Below are 20,946 nucleotides of genomic sequence, written 5' to 3'. Positions count from 1 at the left end.
TTTATATTTAGTATACTAAACTAATCATTTCAAACTGTTCTTATATTCACATGATGATATAACATATTATAAGGTTGTTGTTGTTGTTGTTTTAAATACTGTATTATGCATTCATTATAATGCCTTAAAAATACCCTTATAATGTATTATAAATATGGGCTTTATCGAAAGTGTTACCAGAATGACAATGCCATGTAATTACATTACCTGCTTATGGTCTGCGGTATCCATAACCTGCAGAGAAATGAGTTGTATGTAGAAATAAAGAAAGATATAGTCAGTCAGGCACATTACAGAGTGTAAGCTGTGTGTGGTATTAAGAAAACGTTGTACAAAAGACACCAAGAAAATGCACTTTTCACAGCTTGTAATACTTTTTACAAAACAAAACAAATAAAAGTACATCACGCTGACCTCTTCCTCTCATCCACCGCTGAAAGTCATCTTCTTCGTTTATTTGACGGACAATGTGCACACTACCGCCACCAGGAGAGTGAACCCACATATTAAGCAAACCAATCAAAATCTTCTGTTAGTTTGTACAGCCCACTTGCAGCTTAAGTCCCGCCCACCTGCGGCTGGCCCCGCTGGCTCCGACCTCCGTTTATACCCATCTCATTCAGCTCGTGAGGATCACTCGGTGTGCGCATGCGCGAGAGACAGAGTTAACGGCGAGGGTGAGTCCTCGTTTTCTTCTCTTTCTTCTCTATTATTTGCTTTTTGGTGTCGTGCATGGGTTGTTTTGCGTAAATAAATTAGTATTATAAATTGCAGTTTGCAAATGTTGTCGAGCATAATGACAGCTTCTCGTATGAATAGCGCTGGAGTAATTTTATAACGTTATATGTTAAAATGTGGTCAGTGCAGAAACAAGACTTTTACTCCAAAAATTCCCTTAAACCGTTAAAACGAAATAAAGAGGTTTCTTTTTCTTTTTCAAGTGTACGGTTTCATTTTTTTACATCTTGAAAAAAAATTCTGTGTCCCTCTGTGTTGTTTAACTTTTCTGATATTAACTTCTTGTTTATTGAACTGTTGTATACAATCAAGATCACATTTGTAATCATGCTGATTTTTGGAGGAAAAAACAGCACTCTTTGTGTGATATTAACTATATGAAATGATATAAAGCCCCCATATCTTGAATTTTTTGATGCATTTTAATAGACTGAATCCTGCAGTGAAACAAACGCACTCTAAGCCTTGGTGCTCAATTCCCATTTTTTTGTCAGATCCTATTTTTTTTTATATAGCTGTTCACATTGTTGTTTTAAATGTGGCCAATATCAGATTTCCAGTGTGAACAGATCATGGTTCTGAACTGACCCCATGCGCAATAGAACGATACAAACAGGGTTTCCAGATTTTCACAACAAAATCCATCGCATTGTTTCTCAAAACTAGTCCAGCTGTGGATCATTCAGGTAACAACATTATTAAGAATCAAGGGGGTGTAAACTTTTGAATGGGGCAATTTTTATAAATTAAACTATTATTTTCTCTTGTGGACTATATATAAACATCTTTTATGTGAAATACCTTATTCAGGTCAGTACTAATTAAAATAATAACATGCATTTTGTATGATCCCTAATATTTTAATAACATATAACCATTTTCAGATTCTGAAAGGGGGATATAAACTTTTGACCTCAACTGTACATTAACAATAATTTGGGACAAATACAATGAAATTTAATGGAAAACTATGCGAGTGACGCTCTGTTGCGCGGTAGGATTTTGAACAGCGCCCAGAGTCGCAGCTGGGATCCGCAGTGTGGGATCCTCATAGAAAACCATGTGTGTGAATTTGAACAACGTGGTGCGGAGCAGCACTGTGCTTCTCGTCTGGTATGTGACCGCATTAAGGCTGGAATCACCTCTTGTTTCAGAGGTGGAATTGTCAAAGATGACTTTTAGGAGAAGACCCTGTAAGCTAGGCTGGTAGTTTGCTTTTTCCACCGACGAGGGTAGAGGAGAGGGCCAAGGTTCAACAGTCATGGTTCGCTACTGTAATATAATATAGACCCTTTTAGCGCCGATGTCACAATTACATCACAGCATTAGCGGGAGGCAAAACAAAGCGAAAACTGGAGGCGGCCAATTCAAACCAGCACAGATTCGGCTACACAAGGAGCTTAAAATATCATCTTCTTGTGATGTTAGGTGCTCCAATCGATGAAGTAGAGGCTCCAATTTGAAATTTTAACACATACCTGCTGCCACTGCCAGACAAAAAACTGATGACAGCTGTGGTTAAAAAAGATAAAACGAGCGGACTAGTCAGAACCGATCATCAAAAATGCTCGCTGTAGTGAGGGGACGGGGCCGAGAGCCGTGTGAGCGGAACGAGTCCCACGGAGGAGCTCCAGAAGGATAAAAGGTGGAGTGACGACAGTGGAAGACGAGAGAGGACCAGGCCTTATTTGGCCTTATTTTGTCTTTTGTGTTTATTTTATTTAATAAATTGTCTTTAAAATGTTTGCCGGTTCCCGCCTCCTCCTTCCCGTTCTCCGAACTGTGTTGCAGCGCATACTTCTTATCAGAAAAGATTAAAGTACTGAGTAAAAAAAAAAGTATTATCCTTTGAGTAAAAGCATGTGCGGGTCACCCAAACTGGCCGTTAAAGTTAACCTTTAGTTAGTGAAGCGGTCAGGGGAATCTTTCTGCCTTCACCTACTAACAGTTAAAGGGTCTATAGTAATGCAATGGTTGACAAAGAGACAACACTTAATGCCTCTTTGATTTCTTGTTTATTTAGCCAAATCTGTGTTTCCTAACAGAAATGTACGTTCAGTGAAGCTCCTCCCACAACAATCACACATTCAGCACCAATAAATGCTGGAATATTCCCATCAGTTTACGAGTGAAGACGAGCATCAGGAAGAGCTGAAATCTGCAAAGACTGAGTTTATTAAAGAGGACAGAGAGAAGATGATGGATCCAGAACCCTGCAGAATCAAACACACTGAAGATACTCAACAACTAACAGGTTGGTCTTTATTCTTCATTCTTCATTAATAATGCTGACGGTTAAAAAGTTTCAGGCAGTTTTAGATTGTGTTTGTTGTAATTCGAAAAGTCTTTAGTGCTGTTAAATAATTTTGCTGAAGCATCAAATAATAATGGACACTTGCTATGAACTGGGTACTTTTTTTCCCCAATAAAATGTATGTTAGATTGAGTCACCACGCCAGATAGTTAAGATCCAGTTCCGGATTGCAGATGCTGTCAGAAAATATCCATTTTGTCTGGTGTCTGAACAACTAGTCAGCAGGGTTGTTGAAACCCAAGACCATTGCAGTTGAGCTCCAACACCTGCTCGGAAGTTTCTAGTAATCTTGATGAGCTCGATTAGCTGGATCAGGTGTGTTTGATTAGGGTTGGAGCTAAACTGTGCAGAGCTGTGGCCCTCCAGGAATTGAATTGAGACCACTGCAACCCATTAACATCAAGTCTTGTCTGGTACCCAAAACTGTATTAAAGGGTTACTCCACTACAAAATGAACATTTTGTCATTAATCACTTACCCCATGTCGTTCCAAACCCGTAAAAGCTTTGTTCGTCTTCAGAACACAATTGAAGATATTTTGGATAAACACTGGGAGGCTTGTGACTGTCCCATTGACTGCCAAGTAAATAACACCGTCAAGGCCCAGAAAAGTATGAAAGACATTAGGTCTGTGCAATTAACTGAAATTTTTATTTTAAATTTTGATTTCAATTTCGGTCTCCAACGATTATGAAAATACAGTAATCGATATAAAATGATTATTGCGCCCCATTCTGCCCCCTTTCCAGCGGTGCGCTTTTGTTCCTCCATAAAACCCCAATTTCATGTGTAAATCAGTAAAATCATGTAACGAGACTTTTTCAAAATGGGACGTACTTGATTTATTAGAGTTCATACCTGCAAACTAGTCGCTTTTTGGCAAAATTCACTGTTTTGAATCAAAATATGTCATTTATGTGAATCGTCTAGAGCCGAAGAATTTTATTTATTTAATTTTATTTGGGGGGGGGGGGGGGGGTCTGGGTGGAGAGAGAGAAAGAAAGAGAGAGTAATTGCAAGGAAACTGGAGTGTGTTCGACCAAAGTTCCTTTGGGATTGTTTTCCCAACTGAGGACACACATCCAATGTGTGTGCACCTCTACAGCAAAGACATTCTTTCTTATCAAATCCGACCTCTTTCTTTCCTGTATTTTGGGATTCACGTTCTTTGTTTGCAGCAACTACAGTGGAAGCAAAGCTGGTTACTTTTATACCAGAATGAGGATATAATGTAAGTTTCTTCACATTTTTTATTAATTGCTAGTCATGGAACATCCTGTATATTTCCAAACACTTGGTCGGTTATAACTTTGACTTGACTTTGATTTCAAGAAAGAGATAACAATATCAATGAAGGAAACAATTACATCTTTCTTGCAGTTCACAAACCTTAGTTCTCCATTTATCCCTAAGTTTGTAGGGCAACTTCTTTACAATTGTCATCATATTGGTAGTGTTGTATTTATATACTAGAATAAAAGTCTAAAACTTGCAATTCACATCTCCACCATTCATAAATAATCCATAATCAATCAACTATCTGGAGGTATTAGAAGTTTTAGGCTCTTTCCTCCGGTGTCCGTCCTGGCTCAGTCAAGTTCGGACCACTTGAAGCTCGAAATAAAGTTGTATTCAGGTTCAGATAACTGGTTATTATTAATTAATCACTCAGAGACTTGTTTTAAGAGACTTGTTTAACAAATCACCAATACAATGGTTTCATTTTATTAAAAACAATAACTCTACTAAGTAAATAACAAAAATAACAGCGAGTAAAGTTTTCACCACAAAATGTCGGCCTATTGCAACAGTCTCATAAGCATTTTATAGTCTTGCATATCATTTGCATTAATCTCATCAAAAACCTCCCATCATCCTTCAATCTTCTGCCAACGCCTGTGACTGCCTCCTCCCTTGTAGGAGGGCAACATGGCCTTTGTCACAGAGGCTGCACAAGACGGTGTCAAAAGTTCAAAAGAAAAAAAAAATTATAGCATCTCTAGATAGCAAGAATGTCTACTTCTATTTTAAACTATAGGAAAAAATTGTAACACCTTTTAGAAACATTAGCAATGAATAAGCACATATGTCTAAACTACAATTTAACACCTCTAGCAGGTGTTAATAACACTTTATGCCACTGTTAACTAGAAGTTCCACTTTGCACCCTAGTTGCAAAATGCATCCCCTTGTTTTTAACCGTTCTTTTACAAAGTAAGCAAAGCAGCTATATAGCAGTTACAACTATAAAGCAATCAATATCTATGAACTCAAAATAGGATACACTCGTATACAGCTTTTGACACTCGTACTTTTATAACAGGAGTCTGAAGTTCCATTGTTCCTAAATCATTTGTCAACATTTGTTATTCAGCCGAAAAATCATGCAATTCGATCATTTCTTTTATCAATTTCATTATTTTCTTATTTGTTGTTTCTTGCTTCCGCAGTAATCTCAGAATCGTACTCATTTTGAAGATAATTCTTCTTTCCTCCAGCCCTCTCCTGGGCCCGTCTGCGATGTTCCTCCTTCTCCTGCTTCTTGACCTTCCTATCCCAGTCTCGTTGACTCCCTGGACTAAAAAAATCGTCATAATCAATTTCTATCGTATCTGACCATTTCTTGGTGACTGTACTTGGGACAGTTGTGGCCTAGTGGTTAGAGAGTTGGACTCGTAACCCAAAGGTTGTGGGTTCAAGTCTCAGGTCCGGCAGGAATTGTAGGTGGGGGGAGTGAATGTACAGCACTCTCTCCACCCTCAATTAGCAAAGCACTGAATTTTAGCTTTAATTTGAGGCCATGAAAGTGCTTTACTCATATAAGCAGATGCAACTTTCAGTTCATTGACAAAATGTTCTTGCAACAAAGCTTTATCTCGGACATATCCTCTGCATGGATCAATATGCTGACAACTCTGCATCAACTCCCCTGGATAACCAACAGTGTATTGCTCAAGGAAATATAGGCGATCATTGTAGCTGTCAGTCTTACTTTCAGCAGTGTTTTCGAAGGCTCACATAAATGGATAATATTGTAATGGGTCACCATCAAAAACTTTCAGATCACTTTTGGGTAAAGATGACAAACATTGCTGTTTTAACAATAGTGTTGTTATTTCATATTGCGTTCTCATGATCCCCATTATGTTACTTTGCCATTCATTGTTGGATTCCACATGCGAATTTAATGCATTTCCTCGTGACCTCTGTTCCACTGTTTGACCTCTAGATGGTTGATGTTTCACTGGATGAGGCTGTGAAAATACCCGTTGTTGTGCAGCTTTCTCTTTAGGCTTTGCTCCAGAATCCTGCACTGATCCATTTTCTCTTGCAGACATTTGAGGAACAAATCATTTAGCACTGGCATTAAGACATTGTGTTTTCTTTTGAATGAATGAATGAGGCATTTATATATAGTGTTTCATTGTGTATTGCTGTACACCCAAAGCGCTTTACAATTATATGGGGGGTCTCTCCTCAACCACCACCAGTGTGCAGCATCCACTTGAATTTCAATCTCCTTGCAAATCGAGTTGTTCTTTTCTTTTTCATAAAAGTTCCTCTTAATCCTCTCATGTTTGTCCTTTTGTCGTGCCTTTAATGCAGCCAACTCAGCCTCTGCTTTGAGACATACAGAAGAAACAGTCGACACTCCAGATCTTCTTTCAACAATAGAGCTTTGATTTTTAGATTATCTGCTCCCCACATTTGACACACTGTCATTAGGTTTGATGTCATCTTGTAAATGATCTGATACAATAGATGAAGCATGGACTGTGACTGGATGAATAGTAAACTCTTCCTGTTCCTGATGCACCAGCATCTGACTGCACAGAAAAATTTTCTCCAATGATTATTCTGGACAATTCGACCAATGTTGAACAGTATCTTTAAATGTGTTGCTATATTTCATGACACTCGAAAACCATTCTCTTTTTTTTCCTGCTTGTCTTCAGGTCATTGTTGACATTTTCACAAAGCTGAACATGAGTTTGAAACAACATTTTCATCTGAGACGCATTTTCTTTTCTTGTCATCAGACTTTTCATCTTTGGAATCAGTCCTTTAACTTTATTTACATCTTTCTTTCGTTCCCTTTGCAGACTTTCTATTTTGTTGGCTAAAGCCTAAAGCACAGCTGATTAACAAAAAGCCCAGCAGGCTTACATATGTGGTGATTGATTGCTTTCTTCTCCTCTGAGCTTTGCTGATCAGTTTTTGTTGGCGTTTCAACTTTTGCAGCTGTAGAATTAACTTATTTTCCAAATGAACGGAATCCTGTACTCCTCAATGTGATGTATACTTAATCCTTTTGAGGCATTCGCTGAGAAGTGAATTCTCTGTTGACATAATGTAGCAGCTACTCTGTAGTTACCAAATGCCGCTGAGAGGCTAAAACAGCTACTCAATGCATTCGTGATGCAACTATCAGTGAGGCAAAAATTGGCTTACTTGTTGTTCTTTATTGCACAGACCGATGGTATCAAATTTTGTTATATTATGTTATGTTGTCCTGCTCACCCCCTCTCCTTAGCATCTCTAATTGAACCGGTGATTAATATTCCCACATAACCCTGTGACTCTCCACCACGAACACGTGACATAGGCAAAACACATTAACTCTTTCATGTCCACTACAATGTAGTTGATCAAACGTATTTATTAGTTCTCCCTATAGAAACATGAGGTTTGTGCCTATAATATTAGTGTACCTCATTCATGGGAAGTTTCAGGGATGTATATTTTATAAAATTGCATCAAAATGATAGTTTTTGTAATGCGATTGTCTACTTTCCAATGTTATATCAGGGTTTATCTTTATGTCCTTTCAGTTTATGTCCTTTGACTTTCTTTTTTTAAAGGGGTCACATGATGTTGCTAAAAATATCATTATTTTGTGTTTTGATATGTTTATTATTGAAATGTTGTTATATGCATGTCAATTTTATTTAATTTCTTTATTTTCTTAAATATGTGGGTAGATAGTATTTATAGAGTTGTAACTTTTTAGTTTTAGTTACTTTTTCTTATTTGTAAGTCGCTTTGGACAAAAGCGTCTGCTAAATGACAAAAGTAAAAAGTAAGTAAGTAAAGTATTTATCCGCCTCTGACTCAATGCCCGCCGGCCAGCCGCTGACTCAATGCCTGCCGGATTGCCGCTGACTCATGCCCGTCGGCCGCCGATACCCTCTCCGTTGATCAAGTCCACACGTCACGGCCAGGAGAGCCGTGTTTGTGTTTGCTGTGCCCACAGGAACATTTTAAACTTACCTTGTCATGTCTTGTCTTGTCCATGGAGACTCGTTTGGGGCAGGCTCCTCGTCTTATGGCCATGGAGGCCATTCCAGCGGCCTGCCTCCCTGTCGCGGAAGTGGAAGCGGTTGCTGAGGGAACCTTGTAAGGGCCCCTGACTCCTTGTCATGCCTATTAAGAAGCCTCTACTTCCGAGCTAGCCCAGGTGGGCTTCTGTTCCTGTGGGCAGTCCTGTCCGGTCCTGTCCTGTCCCTGTCGGTCTAGCCCAGGTGGGCGGTCCTGTCAAGTCCTGTCCTGTTCCTGTCTGTCTTGCCCGGAGGGCTCCTGATACCCCCTGGATTCCCCATGGAAATTTTTTTTTGGGGGGGGGGGGTAGTAGAGCTCTGGAGTGGGCTGGCCGGTGGGCTGGTGGAGTGGCCGGGCCGAGGAACGAGGCCACGGCCACGAAGACCACCCACCATGGCCTCCAGAGCTCCCAGCTCCGCCGGGGCCTCCGTCTGTTCTGCTCTGGAGGTCCCCGTCCTGTGTTCCTGTGGATGTCTGTCCTGAGGGGCCTTCAGAGCGCCCCCCCCCCCCTGATGAAACTGTTAAGGCTCGGGACGAGCCTTTCGGGAGGGGGGAGTACTGTCAGGGTTCTGTCGTGTGTGTCATGTGTTCCTGCCTTATGTTTCCTTATTTGGTTTGTTTCCTGTCCTTGTTAAATGTAATCAGTTAATTCTTGTCCAGCCATGTTCGTCTCATTTATCTATGGGGTGGTGATGGCGCAGTGGATAAGACACATGCCTTTGGTGTGAGAGACCCGGGTTCGAATCCACTGTGAGACACCAATGTGTCCCTGAGCAAGACACTTAACCCCTAGTTGCTCCAGAGGCGTGCGACCTTTGACATATATAGCAATTGTAAGTCACTTTGGATAAATGCGTCAGCTAAATGAATAAATGTATGATTTACCTGTGTATATTAGTCCTGTCTGTTCAGTTAGTTTTGGTCTGGTCTACTCGTTACTCCCCGGTGTTTGATGTCTGTGTCTTGCCCTGCCTTGATGTCAGTAAAGTATGTTATTTGAGTTTATATCCTCGTCTGCGTGTTCCTGGTTCCTCCCTCGTGTGTGCACCGTGACATGTATTTGGTGAAATGCAATGTGTTTATGTGGTTTAAAGTTCAAAAAACACATTATTTTCCACATACTGTACATTATTGTTGCTCCTCTAAACCCCGCCTTTCTGAAAGGCGTTGATTTTTACAAAGCTCATCGTTCTGAGAAGTGAGGCGTGCTCTGATTGGCCAGCTATCCAGTGTATTGTGATTGGCCGAATACCTCAAGCGTGAGACGGAAATGTTACGCCCCTCACTGTATTGTGATGGCGTTTCACGGCGCGACCGCGCAAAAACTATAAAACCCATTATAAACGATTATAATGACTTATACTGTATTTAATTTTATTAATGTACTTATACTGTCGCATTGCTGTGCGATTAGGGCTGGGTATCGTTCAAAAATGTTCGATACCGATACCTTTAGTTCGATACTGGTTCCTGAACGATACTTTTTTCGATACCAGTTTTATGAAATCAGTTTTAATAAGATTACATTATCTCAAAAAAATATTTTTTTTAGCTTGTCGATATTTATACAGACTCAAAGCCTCATCTCCTGAGCCAATGCACAAAGGAACAAAATATATCCAACACAATAAATAAATTATTTTAATAAAGTTCAAATAGTTTTCAGTTTACACATCTGTTAGGCTACGTTTACATTAGTGCGTGTTCATTTTAAAACACATAGCTCAGACAGAATCATCATTTCTAGGTTGTTAAAGACTTCAAGAAATTTTATATCTTCATCCACTTTTATAAGTGGGTGTTTTATTTTCTTTCACCATATGTTTTATTGTTATTAAATTCTGGTGTAGTATGTCTAATTATTTGAATGCATAAAAACTACTTAAGGCTATTTTAAGAATAAATTTAAATAAACTTATGAAATGTTTTATTTTTCCTCAGAAATTCTGTGTTCTGGTTTTCAAATGAAGACATAAAACATTAATTTAATTTATCTTTAAATTATTGAAAATCAAAGGGGATTTATTTTGGCAAACAAAGGGGAGGTTACTATTAAAATTAAAACATGGAATAACTGTTGTGTGATAATTACTAAAAAAAAAATTAAGTTTTAATAATTTTAGTAGTAGCCTAGTAGTAGCAGTATGTACTGTCTGCTGAACAATATTAATATATTTCTGCCGCAGTGTCTTCCGAGTTAAACCGCACTTTTATTTTGACGGGTTGTCTGGAATACCTTTACAGTTCTGTGTGTATATGATATGACGCTAGTTTTACTCGAATCAAGCGGTAAAATGCTCATGAAGTGAGTCTCAGAGCAGGTCTGGAGATGTTGTTCATGTGTTTATGTCCTCATTTAGTTAATCACCGCGAGCGTCACGCGAGCTTCAGTCTGTGTGTAATAAACAAACCGCGTGATATAAAGAGCGGACTGCTCCGTGCGCTTTCGAAACGCTCTCGCGGAGGTCAAACACTGATCAATCAGCGCCGCGCCGCTTCTAGTCAAACACACCTAGCGCTGCAGGATTATTGGCTCACTGACGGTGATGAGATTAAACCCTTAGGTATCTGTCAGCATCTTTCCTCCTGTAGTTTGTCTCCGTGCCTCTAGAGGTCCCCTGTGTTCTCCTTTGCCTTAGTTCTTCTTCGTGTGACCTTGTTAGCGTTATCCAGCTCACCTGTGTCTTGTTTCCCCCAGTGTATTTAAGTTGTGTATCTTTCCCTTATTTCCCCACTCGGTTTTTGAGTCTTCGCCCTGTGTTTCCTGCCTGGTCACGCTAAGCCTCTCTTGCTACCCCAAGTAAGGTATCCTGAGTTCCTGACTTTGATTGTATTTGCTATCTGACTGTGTTTTCTCCCCTCGTGGAGTTTTTATTTTCTCTTTTGGTTTTCCATTGTTTTTGATGTTGTAATTCCTCAATCCGAGAAGAACTTCTGTTGAGTTATCCTTGCAAAGATTTTTTTATTAAATCTTTGTTTCCTGGAGTAATGCCTTAAGTGTTTCATTTGGGTCCAACTTCACCACTTCCGTGGCTCAGTGGTAGATCTCTCAACCATCACACCAGAGACCCGAGTTCAAGACCGGGTCGTGACAGAAAAACCGAGTCACACATGGACCCAGAAACAATCATCTCCAAGGACCTGTTGGCAGTGATTGCCCAACACGAGTCATCATTCCAGCGCCATGAAGCCGTTCTCAGCCATCAGGAGGAGCTAATGACCAAACACTCTCAACTCCTGTCCGATGTGATGGATTCCATCCGCCAGCTCTTTGGACGGCTCCCGGGCGCTTCACCTCCCTCTGCTTCAGCTCCGAGTGGCAACAGGCCTACTCCAGTTGCTGAGCCTCGATTACCACCTCCCAAGTCCTTTGCTGGGGATCCAAATTCCTGCCAGGGGTTTCTCACCCAGTGTTCCCTGACCTTCGAGCTCCAGCCCTCAAGCTTTCCTACAGATCGCTCCAAGATTGCTTACATAATTACCCTTCTTTCAGACAAGGCGCTCTCCTGGGCCTCCGCGGTGTGGCAATCCCAAGATGCCTGTTGTGAGTCCTACGTGGCCTTTAAAGAAGAGTTCAAGCGAGTATTTGATCATCCAGTCAGTGGTCGGGAGGCTTCCAAGCGCCTGCTTTCTCTCAGTCAAGGCTCCCGTAGCACAGCAGATTTCGCTATCGAGTTTCGGACCATCGCGGCAGGAAGTGGATGGAACAATGAGGCGTTGATGGTCTGCTTTCAGGGAGGGCTGTCCGAGCCCCTTCAAGATGAGTTAGCCATCCGAGAACCAGCTGCTGATCTTGAGTCCCTCATTGCGATGGCCATTCGCCTGGACAATCGCCTGAGAGAGCGGAGGGTGGCTCGTCGTAAAGCGCCTCAGTCCCAGGTTCATGTGAGCAGATCTGTTTCCCCAGTTCGTATTCCTGCATCCAGGGCTTCTCCGGTCCCTGAACAGCTCCATGACTCCCCGGAGGACATGCAGTTGGGTCGTTCCAGGCTCTCTCCCAGCGAGAGGGAACGTCGCATGAGGGAGCGACGTTGCCTCTACTGTGGTGCTTCCGGCCACTTTCGCTCCACTTGTTCCGAGCTCTCGGGAAACGCTTATCCCCACCCGGCTACAGGAGGGCCGTGATGGGGAAAATTGGAGCTCCTCCTACTAACGCCGTACTAGCGGTTCCGGCCACTCTGTCCTGGGAAGGCCACCAGCATCTGGTCCAGGCCATGATCGATTCCGGTGCCGCAGGCAACTTCCTGGATCTATCCTTGGCTAAGGAACTTGGAATCCCTACCCAACCTCTTCCTCATCCCCAGGCAGTTACGGCGTTGGATGGTAGACCTCTGGAACCGGGCAGAATAACAGAGGCCACTCAGTCCCTGCAACTTACCATCCATCAACACCAGCAGGAGGAGACCTTGTATCTGATTGACTCTCCCGAGTACCCTGTTATCCTGGGCCACCCCTGGCTACGCAAACATAATCCCCGGATCGACTGGTCCGCCGGCACCATTCAGAGTTGGGATTCCACTTGCCATCTCACCTGCCTGAGTCACTCAGCCCCTAGTTCCGAGTTTCAAGAGTCTGTCGACCTGTCTCGAGTCCCCAGTTCCTATCATGAGTTCAAAGCTGTGTTCAGCAAGTCCCGGGCCACCTCCTTACCACCTCACCGCCCCTACGACTGTGCCATTGAGCTACTCCCTGGCTCTTGCCCTCCCAGGGGTCGGATCTTCTCCTTGTCTTCCCCCGAGCGCACAGCAATGGATACCTACATTAAGGAATCCGTAGCAGCCGGCATAATCCGCACCTCTACATCCCCGGCTGGGGCAGGCTTCTTCTTTGTGGGAAAGAAGGACGGGGGTCTTAGGCCGTGTATTGATTACCGGGGCCTCAACAAGATCACGGTTCGGAATCGATATCCCCTTCCTCTCATGGCCACTGCTTTCGAGCTACTACAAGGGGCTTCCATCTTTACTAAACTGGATCTACGCAACGCTTACCATCTCGTGCGGATCCGACAGGGGGACGAATGGAAGACGGCCTTCAACACCCCCACGGGCCACTATGAGTATCTGGTGATGCCGTTCGGGCTCACCAATGCCCCTGCTGTGTTCCAAGCACTGATAAATGACGTTCTTCGGGACATGCTTAATCAGTTCGTCTTTGTATATCTTGACGACATTCTCATTTTCTCGGGGTCATTGAAGGAGCACGAGGGGCACGTCAGCAGGGTCCTTCAGAGACTCCTTGACAATCATCTCTACGTGAAGCCCGAGAAATGTGAGTTTCATGTTACCCAGGCTCAGTTTCTCGGGTTCATCATCACTCCTGGCCACGTGGAGATGGACCCTAAGAAGGTTGAGGCTGTCCTCAACTGGCCTATTCCCACTACAGTTAAGGAGGTCCAACGTTTCATCGGCTTTGCGAACTTCTATAGGAGGTTCATTACTAACTTCAGCTCTGTGGTGGCGCCCTTGACGGCACTGACCAAGGGGGGAGGAGTCAAGATTCACTGGGGTCCAGCGGCAGCGAGGGCCTTCGAGGAGCTCAAGCGCCGCTTCACGTCTGCTCCCATTCTCTCGATCCCTGACCCAGAAAGACCTTTCGTGGTGGAGGTGGACGCCTCGGAGGTGGGCGTAGGAGCCATCCTGTCACAAAGGGGTGAGGATGGAAAAGTACACCCTTGCGCCTTCATGTCTCGTCGCCTTTCGGATGCGGAGCGCAACTACCATGTGGGGGATCGAGAGTTGCTCGCGGTTAAACTCGCCTTGGAGGAGTGGCGCCATTGGCTTGAAGGGGCTCAGCACCATTTCCAGGTTCTCACGGACCACAAGAACCTGGAATATCTCCAGCAGGCTAAGCGGCTGAACCCTCGGCAGGCCCGATGGTCCTTGTTTTTTAATCGATTCCAGTTTCTCCTGTCTTACAGACCCGGCACCAAAAATGTCAAGCCGGATGCCCTGTCCCGAGCCTACTCTCCCGAGACACAGGAAAAGCCTTTGGCATCAGTCATCCCGAGGTCTAGGATTGTTGCGCCCCTTCAGTGGGAACTGGAAAGGGTGGTACGAGAGGCTCAAGCCCAAGAGCCCGACCCAGGAGGTGGCCCAGCGGGACGCCTATACGTTCCTCGATCAGCCCGTGCCCGGGTCTTGCAGTGGGGTCATGAGTCTCCCTTGACGTGCCACCCGGGAATTACCCGCACTCTTGACTTCCTCCAGCGGCGGTTTTGGTGGCCGTCCATCAAGGAGGACGTTAAGGTCTATGTGGAGGCCTGCTCCGTGTGCAGCCAGGGAAAGACTACACGTCGGCGACCTCAGGGACTACTCCATCCCTTACCCGTTCCCCGTAGGCCATGGTCGCACCTCTCTCTTGACTTTGTCACGGGACTCCCACCATCCCAAGGCAACACTGTCATCCTGGTGGTTGTGGACCGGTTTTCTAAGGCCGCACGGTTCATTCCCCTGCCCAAATTGCCTTCGGCCAAAGAGACAGCAGAGCTCCTCATGAACCATGTCTTCCGGGTGTTTGGAATTCCCCGGGATATGGTCTCCGACCGAGGGCCCCAGTTCTCATCCCGGTTCTGGGGGGCCTTCTGCAAACTGCTTGGGGCCACAGCCAGCCTATCGTCTGGGTTCCATCCTGAGTCTAACGGCCAGACGGAACGGGTTAACCAGGATCTGGAGACCACTCTGCGGTGTATGGCAGCCAATAACCCCACCTCTTGGGCTACCTACATCATATGGGCAGAATATGCCCACAACACCCTCCAGTCATCGGCCACTGGGCTATCCCCCTTTGAATGCCAGTTCGGGTATACCCCCCCATTGTTCCCTGAGGAGGAGTCACAGGCTGACGTTCCCTCGGTCCGGCGTTTTGTCCAACGCTGTCGGCAGACCTGGAGAAAGGTTAGACGTGCCCTTCTTCAGACTTCCCAGAGATACCAATGTCAGGCTAATCGCCGCCGTCGGACGGCGCCTAATTTCCGAGCTGGTCAAAGAGTCTGGTTATCCACCAAGAACCTGCCCCTTCGGGTCGAATCTAGGAAGCTCTCCCAGAAATACATTGGGCCTTTTCGCATAGCAAGGAAAGTTAACCCTGTTTCCTACCGTTTGTTTCTTCCCCGTTCACTTAGAATTAACCCCACGTTTCATGTCTCATTGCTAAAACCTGTCTTGTCTTCTCCTTTTGCCCCCCCACGCAGACCCCCTCCACCTCCCAGGATCATTGATGGCCACCCAGCCTACACAGTCCGCCGGATACTGGACTTCCGGAGGGTCCAGAACTCACTGCAGTATCTGGTGGACTGGGAGGGTTACAGGCCGGAGGAGCGCTCCTGGGTTCCAGCCAAAGACATCCTGGACCCAAGTTTGATCCGGGAGTTTCGCACCCGGAGGCCAAGGTGTTCTGGAAGGAACGTCAGGAGTCGTTCCTAGAGGAGGGGGTCCTGTCAGCATCTTTCCTCCTGTAGTTTGTCTCCGTGCCTCTAGAGGTCCCCTGTGTTCTCCTTTGCCTTAGTTCTTCTTCGTGTGACCTTGTTAGCGTTATCCAGCTCACCTGTGTCTTGTTTCCCCCAGTGTATTTAAGTTGTGTATCTTTCCCTTATTTCCCCACTCGGTTTTTGAGTCTTCGCCCTGTGTTTCCTGCCTGGTCACGCTAAGCCTCTCTTGCTACCCCAAGTAAGGTATCCTGAGTTCCTGACTTTGATTGTATTTGCTATCTGACTGTGTTTTCTCCCCTCGTGGAGTTTTTATTTTCTCTTTTGGTTTTCCATTGTTTTTGATGTTGTAATTCCTCAATCCGAGAAGAACTTCTGTTGAGTTATCCTTGCAAAGATTTTTTTATTAAATCTTTGTTTCCTGGAGTAATGCCTTAAGTGTTTCATTTGGGTCCAACTTCACCACTTCCGTGGCTCAGTGGTAGATCTCTCAACCATCACACCAGAGACCCGAGTTCAAGACCGGGTCGTGACAGTATCGAAATTTGGTACCGAACGACAAGACGTTTTTCGATACTCGTGGTATCGAGGCAATTCGGTCGGTGCCTAAAAAGTATCGAACTCGATACCCAGCCCTATGTGCGATATGACGATATATATCGGATGGATGAAATAAAAAGTCTATCGTTTCGTATTATGTTCTATCGTTTATTTTGTGGTGTCGCAAAATACATTGTTTACGGTAATACTTTTCCATAATTTGGACTACGATCTTTACACGCCACCACGGGTCGTGAAGGGGAGACAGAACCAGGTGTAGAACGACCAGAACAAAACGAAGTGCTCGTTCCTAAACGAGGGACTATATCTGTAGCATGGGCACGTGTTTAAGCACCTCAGTTTTAAAATAACCGATTTTAAGCCGTTGAAACACAAACAACAGAGCTATATGTGTGCACCGTCTCTGTTTCTGTGTGAGAGGACCGATTTTTTTTATTTTATTTTTTTCCGCTTTATTGGCTTTGAACGATTACATAAACACACTTGTATGCATCAGAATCCCACTCTTTGCAAGTATCCTCATAAAGCGATTTAGGTCTTAAGAGAGAGTAAAAAGCTGTAAGAGAAAACGCATATGTAACAGTATATTGGATTCGGACTTCAGTCTTAAAGGGGAAGCTGCCCGATATTTGTTCTGTCTGCCATTCATATTAATCATAGCACATTGCTAGAAAATCTCTCACTGCTCGACTAAATCACATTTGTAACTTTAATAAGAAATTTAAAAAACAATAATGATATGTATAGAATCTATATATAATAAATGTGTTAATTATTTCTATTATACATGGATAGATAGATTTTTTTGTCATTTTGCAAATAGTTTCATCACTGACTCTTTATTTCAGTGAGCTTACGTTTTTGTTTTTTTTTGGTCTCTTTTTAGGCTTGTATTAGTTTGATATTGACAGGAAAAAAATGAATTTATTGTGATATACATCATTATCGTGATTTAAAATTAGTCATATTGTGATAAGATTTTGGTCATATCGCCCACCTCTATCGCACCATGTAAACATTACCATGTCTGCATTTGTGATCGGAGAAACGACAAACAACAAGCACTACTCTACACAGCTCAAAACTCACGTTTGAATCGTCAGTGGCAGAAATGTACTTACTGGCTGTGAGTCAGAAGCGTCAGACGGTCCTTGCAAAGTTGGAATTGCCCCACTTTATAGAAACAGCCTTTGTGCGAGACAACATTGTAGCTTCCAAGTTCGGGCGGTGTTTTGCAAATATTCCCACACCCTGACGTAGACATGGGGGCATCTTTGAATGAGCCATTTTATGGGGGTGTGGTCGAGTCTTAACTTTTATAAAGAATATCTCTTTGGTTTTGAGACTTTAGTCTTTGCAACTTCAGGGATCTTATCTATGCACAAACAGCTTGTAACACTCCAAAGAGAAAGGAAAACTTGAAATCCCATCATATGACCCCTTTATGGAGTTACTGACAAATGTACTGTTTGTTTCAGAATTGATTGAAGACAATGAGGAGAAAGAAGAATTGAGTGAATCGGAGGAGAAAAATCATGTCAAAAAACCCAAACAGAAAGATTTAAAGAAAAGAAGAGCCAAGAAATCTTGCACCTGCACTCAGTGTGGAACGAGTTTCACAAAGAAACAACACCTTGAGCGTCACATGAGAGTTCATACTGGAGAGAAACCATTCACTTGTGATCAGTGCGGGAAGAGTTTCTCACAATCAGCATACCTTAAGAAACACATTTACATCCACACTAGAGAGAAACTGTACTCATGTGATCAATGCGAAAAAACATTTTTGAAAGCTTCATACCTGAAGAATCACCTAACAGTTCATACAAAGGAGAAACCACATTCATGTCATTTGTGTGGAAAGAGGTTTTCACGTCTACAAGGTTTGAAAGAACATCAGAAAATACACACTGGTGTGAGAGAGTACATGTGCTTTGAGTGTGAGAAGACTTTTACTTCAGCGGGCTGTTTAAAACGGCATGAGAGGATTCACACTGGAGAGAAACCTTACAAGTGTTCACACTGTGACAAGAGATTCAGTCAGTCAAGAATCCTGAAAACACATGAGAGGATTCACACTGGAGAGAAACCGTTCACTTGTTATCAGTGCGGGAAGAGTTTCATAATAAAAGGATACCTTACCTTACATATGAGAGTTCATACTGGAGAGAAACCATTCACTTGTGATCAGTGCGGGAAGAGTTTCTCACAATCATCACATCTTAAGAGACACATGAACATCCACACTAGAGAGAAACTGTACTCATGTGATTTATGTGATAAAACATTTTTGTGGGCTTTACTCCTGAAGCAGCACCTGAGAGTTCATACAAAGGAGAAACCATATTCATGTCATTTGTGTGGAAAGAGTTTTTCACGTCTACAAAGTTTGAAAATACATCAGAAAATACATACAGGTGTGAGAGATTACATGTGCTTTGAGTGTGAGAAGACTTTTACTACAGCAAACTGTTTAAAACTGCATGAGAGGATCCACACTGGAGAGAAACCTTACAAGTGTTCACACTGTGACAAGAGATTCAGTCATTCAGGAGAACTGAAAACACATGAGAGGATCCACACTGGAGAGAAACCTTACAAGTGTTCACACTGTGACAAGAGATTCAGACAGTTAGGAAATCTGAAAAAACATGAGAGGATCCACACTGGAGAGAAACCGTACAAGTGTTCACACTGTGACAAGAGATTCAGTCAGTCAGGAGACCTGAAAACACATGAGAGGATCCACACTGGAGAGAAGCCTTACAAGTGTTCACACTGTGACAAGAGATTCAGTCATTCAGGAGACCTGAAAAAACATGAGATGATCCACACTGGAGAGAAACCTTACAAGTGTTCACACTGTGACAAGAGATTCAATCGGTCAGGAGACCTGAAAATACATGAGAGGATTCACACTGGAGAGAAACCGTATCATTGCACTGCATGTGGGAAGTGTTTCAATAATTCTTCTTCTCTACACAGACATACAAAAAACATTCACAGCAAGTAGATCATCTTCAGATCCAGCTCTTTCAGGTCTGATATCGCTCACCAAATGTGACACAATAATGCATCAAGCAGTGAAATGTCATCTAGATAAACCTGTCATTACAAGCAACATGACAAAGAAACATTATCTAAAGTTTTCACAGTGAATAAAGTTCATCTTCTAAACCAACAGATTCAACTCAGATTCAGCAAACATGTGACGTCAGAGAGACGTTCAGATCATGTCTGTATAACGTCCGTCAGTTCAGAACCACTTTTGGAAGTCTACTGGACGTGCAAAACTGGTTCAATATCTGAACGTCTTAAGATGGAGCTCCTCCCCAAAGAACAATGTCAAAACATTTATTCCTGTATATAATTTTGCTTTACGAAGTAAAATATATTATTGTGCTTTATTATGAGTTTAATATTATGTTCTATTGTTTCATATGTGCAGTATGTTTAATAAGCAGGATTGTAAGAATAGTAACACCATTAAAACCTTACAGAGACCCATCCATACTTGTAAGTAGGAGAGAGATCCAGCTCATTAGTTTTCTCTTAGCTTGTTTTTGTATTTTATTAAATGTAATTATTGATTAAATGTCACCTTTTTTAATTAATACTTTCTTTACTTTTTATATTTTATCAACAACTTTTATTGCCTGCTGATTGTATTTAAATCAGGAAAAAGTAATTTTAGTTTCATTATCTAAAGGCTATGACGCACCTGTATCAATTGCTTTTTGGGCTTTTAAATACTCAAATATTTTTTGCCTAATAAACTATATTTTACTCCAAACATGACTGAGATTGAATGAGTTTCTACATTAGCAACCCCCAGAGCCGGCGCCAGCGCAGCACTGATGAGGACTGAAACAGCACTGAAACAAACCTGCCCGCACTACTACTATAACTATTAGAATACTGGGTTCACAGATAGTGTTTTGGTCACGAGACAGCTCAGACAGGTCAGTGGAAGGTATTTTATTTCATTTATCTATTTATTTTTTCCAGTGCAGTGTTTTATAATGATGTATTACGCGCTGAGAAACTGCTATAAAAGACGAGAGCGCAGCATTCAAATTCAAAGACATCCATAGCACCAGTGGCGGCTCCAGGATTTTTTGTTGGGGGTGCTAAGGGGGGCTTAACAGTTCAGGGGGGGGGGGTGCTAAATAAACTAATTAAATTTAGAAAATCATATATATATATATATATATATATATATATATATATATTGTGACGCGTGTCCCGAGCGCTCGTCAGCGTCGCCCTGGAAACAAAAGATTAACACCTGTGCACCATCACCGGCAGGCCGGCCACACCTGAGATCAATTAACCTCCGGCCTCAAAAGCCGCTGTGAGACACACAACGGGGAGAGATCTCCTGACGGCTCCACAACTAATGCCTTGCTATCTTCTCTTTCCCAGAAAGCAGCGTGTGACCGGCCTGCCCAACCACGAGAGCATCACCACAAGGGATCACGCTTGGGGACCACACGAGGAGACACGGAAAAGCACCGCACGGAGCACGTCACTTTGCACCAGCACGTCCTGTAAATAAAGCCACCCTCCGGGGACTTGTTTCACTGACTCT

General features: G+C 43.0%; 1 protein-coding gene across 1 annotated transcript; it reads left to right on the top strand.

Annotated features, from left to right (window-relative positions):
* The first annotated feature begins 639 nt into the window (after positions 1 to 639).
* On the top strand, positions 640 to 20,145 carry LOC306863388 (uncharacterized protein). The gene is made up of 4 exons (XM_079406712.1): positions 640 to 677; positions 2,784 to 2,992; positions 17,834 to 19,394; positions 19,540 to 20,145. The coding sequence occupies exons 2-3, from the start codon at positions 2,839 to 2,841 to the stop codon at positions 19,366 to 19,368; spliced, it is 1,689 nt and encodes a 562-aa protein (XP_079262838.1). The 5' UTR covers positions 640 to 677; positions 2,784 to 2,838; the 3' UTR covers positions 19,369 to 19,394; positions 19,540 to 20,145.
* Positions 20,146 to 20,946: the final 801 nt, after the last annotated feature.

Source organism: Barbus barbus (genome assembly GCF_936440315.1).
Source record: "Barbus barbus genome assembly, chromosome: 4".
NCBI classification, from domain to species: Eukaryota; Metazoa; Chordata; class Actinopteri; order Cypriniformes; family Cyprinidae; genus Barbus; species Barbus barbus.
Note: the sequence above shows the minus strand (reverse complement) of the source record. Positions and strands in the feature narration are given on the sequence as shown.

What these genes read in the sequence shown, in the direction of transcription:
- LOC306863388 (XM_079406712.1), top strand. Translation starts at nt 2,839, where the DNA reads ATGCTGGAATATTCCCATCAGTTTACGAGTGAAGACGAGCATCAGGAA. An exon ending in AGATACTCAACAACTAACAG is followed by an intron (nt 2,993 to 17,833) that starts GTTGGTCTTTAT and finishes TGTTTGTTTCAG; the next exon opens with AATTGATTGAAGACAATGAG.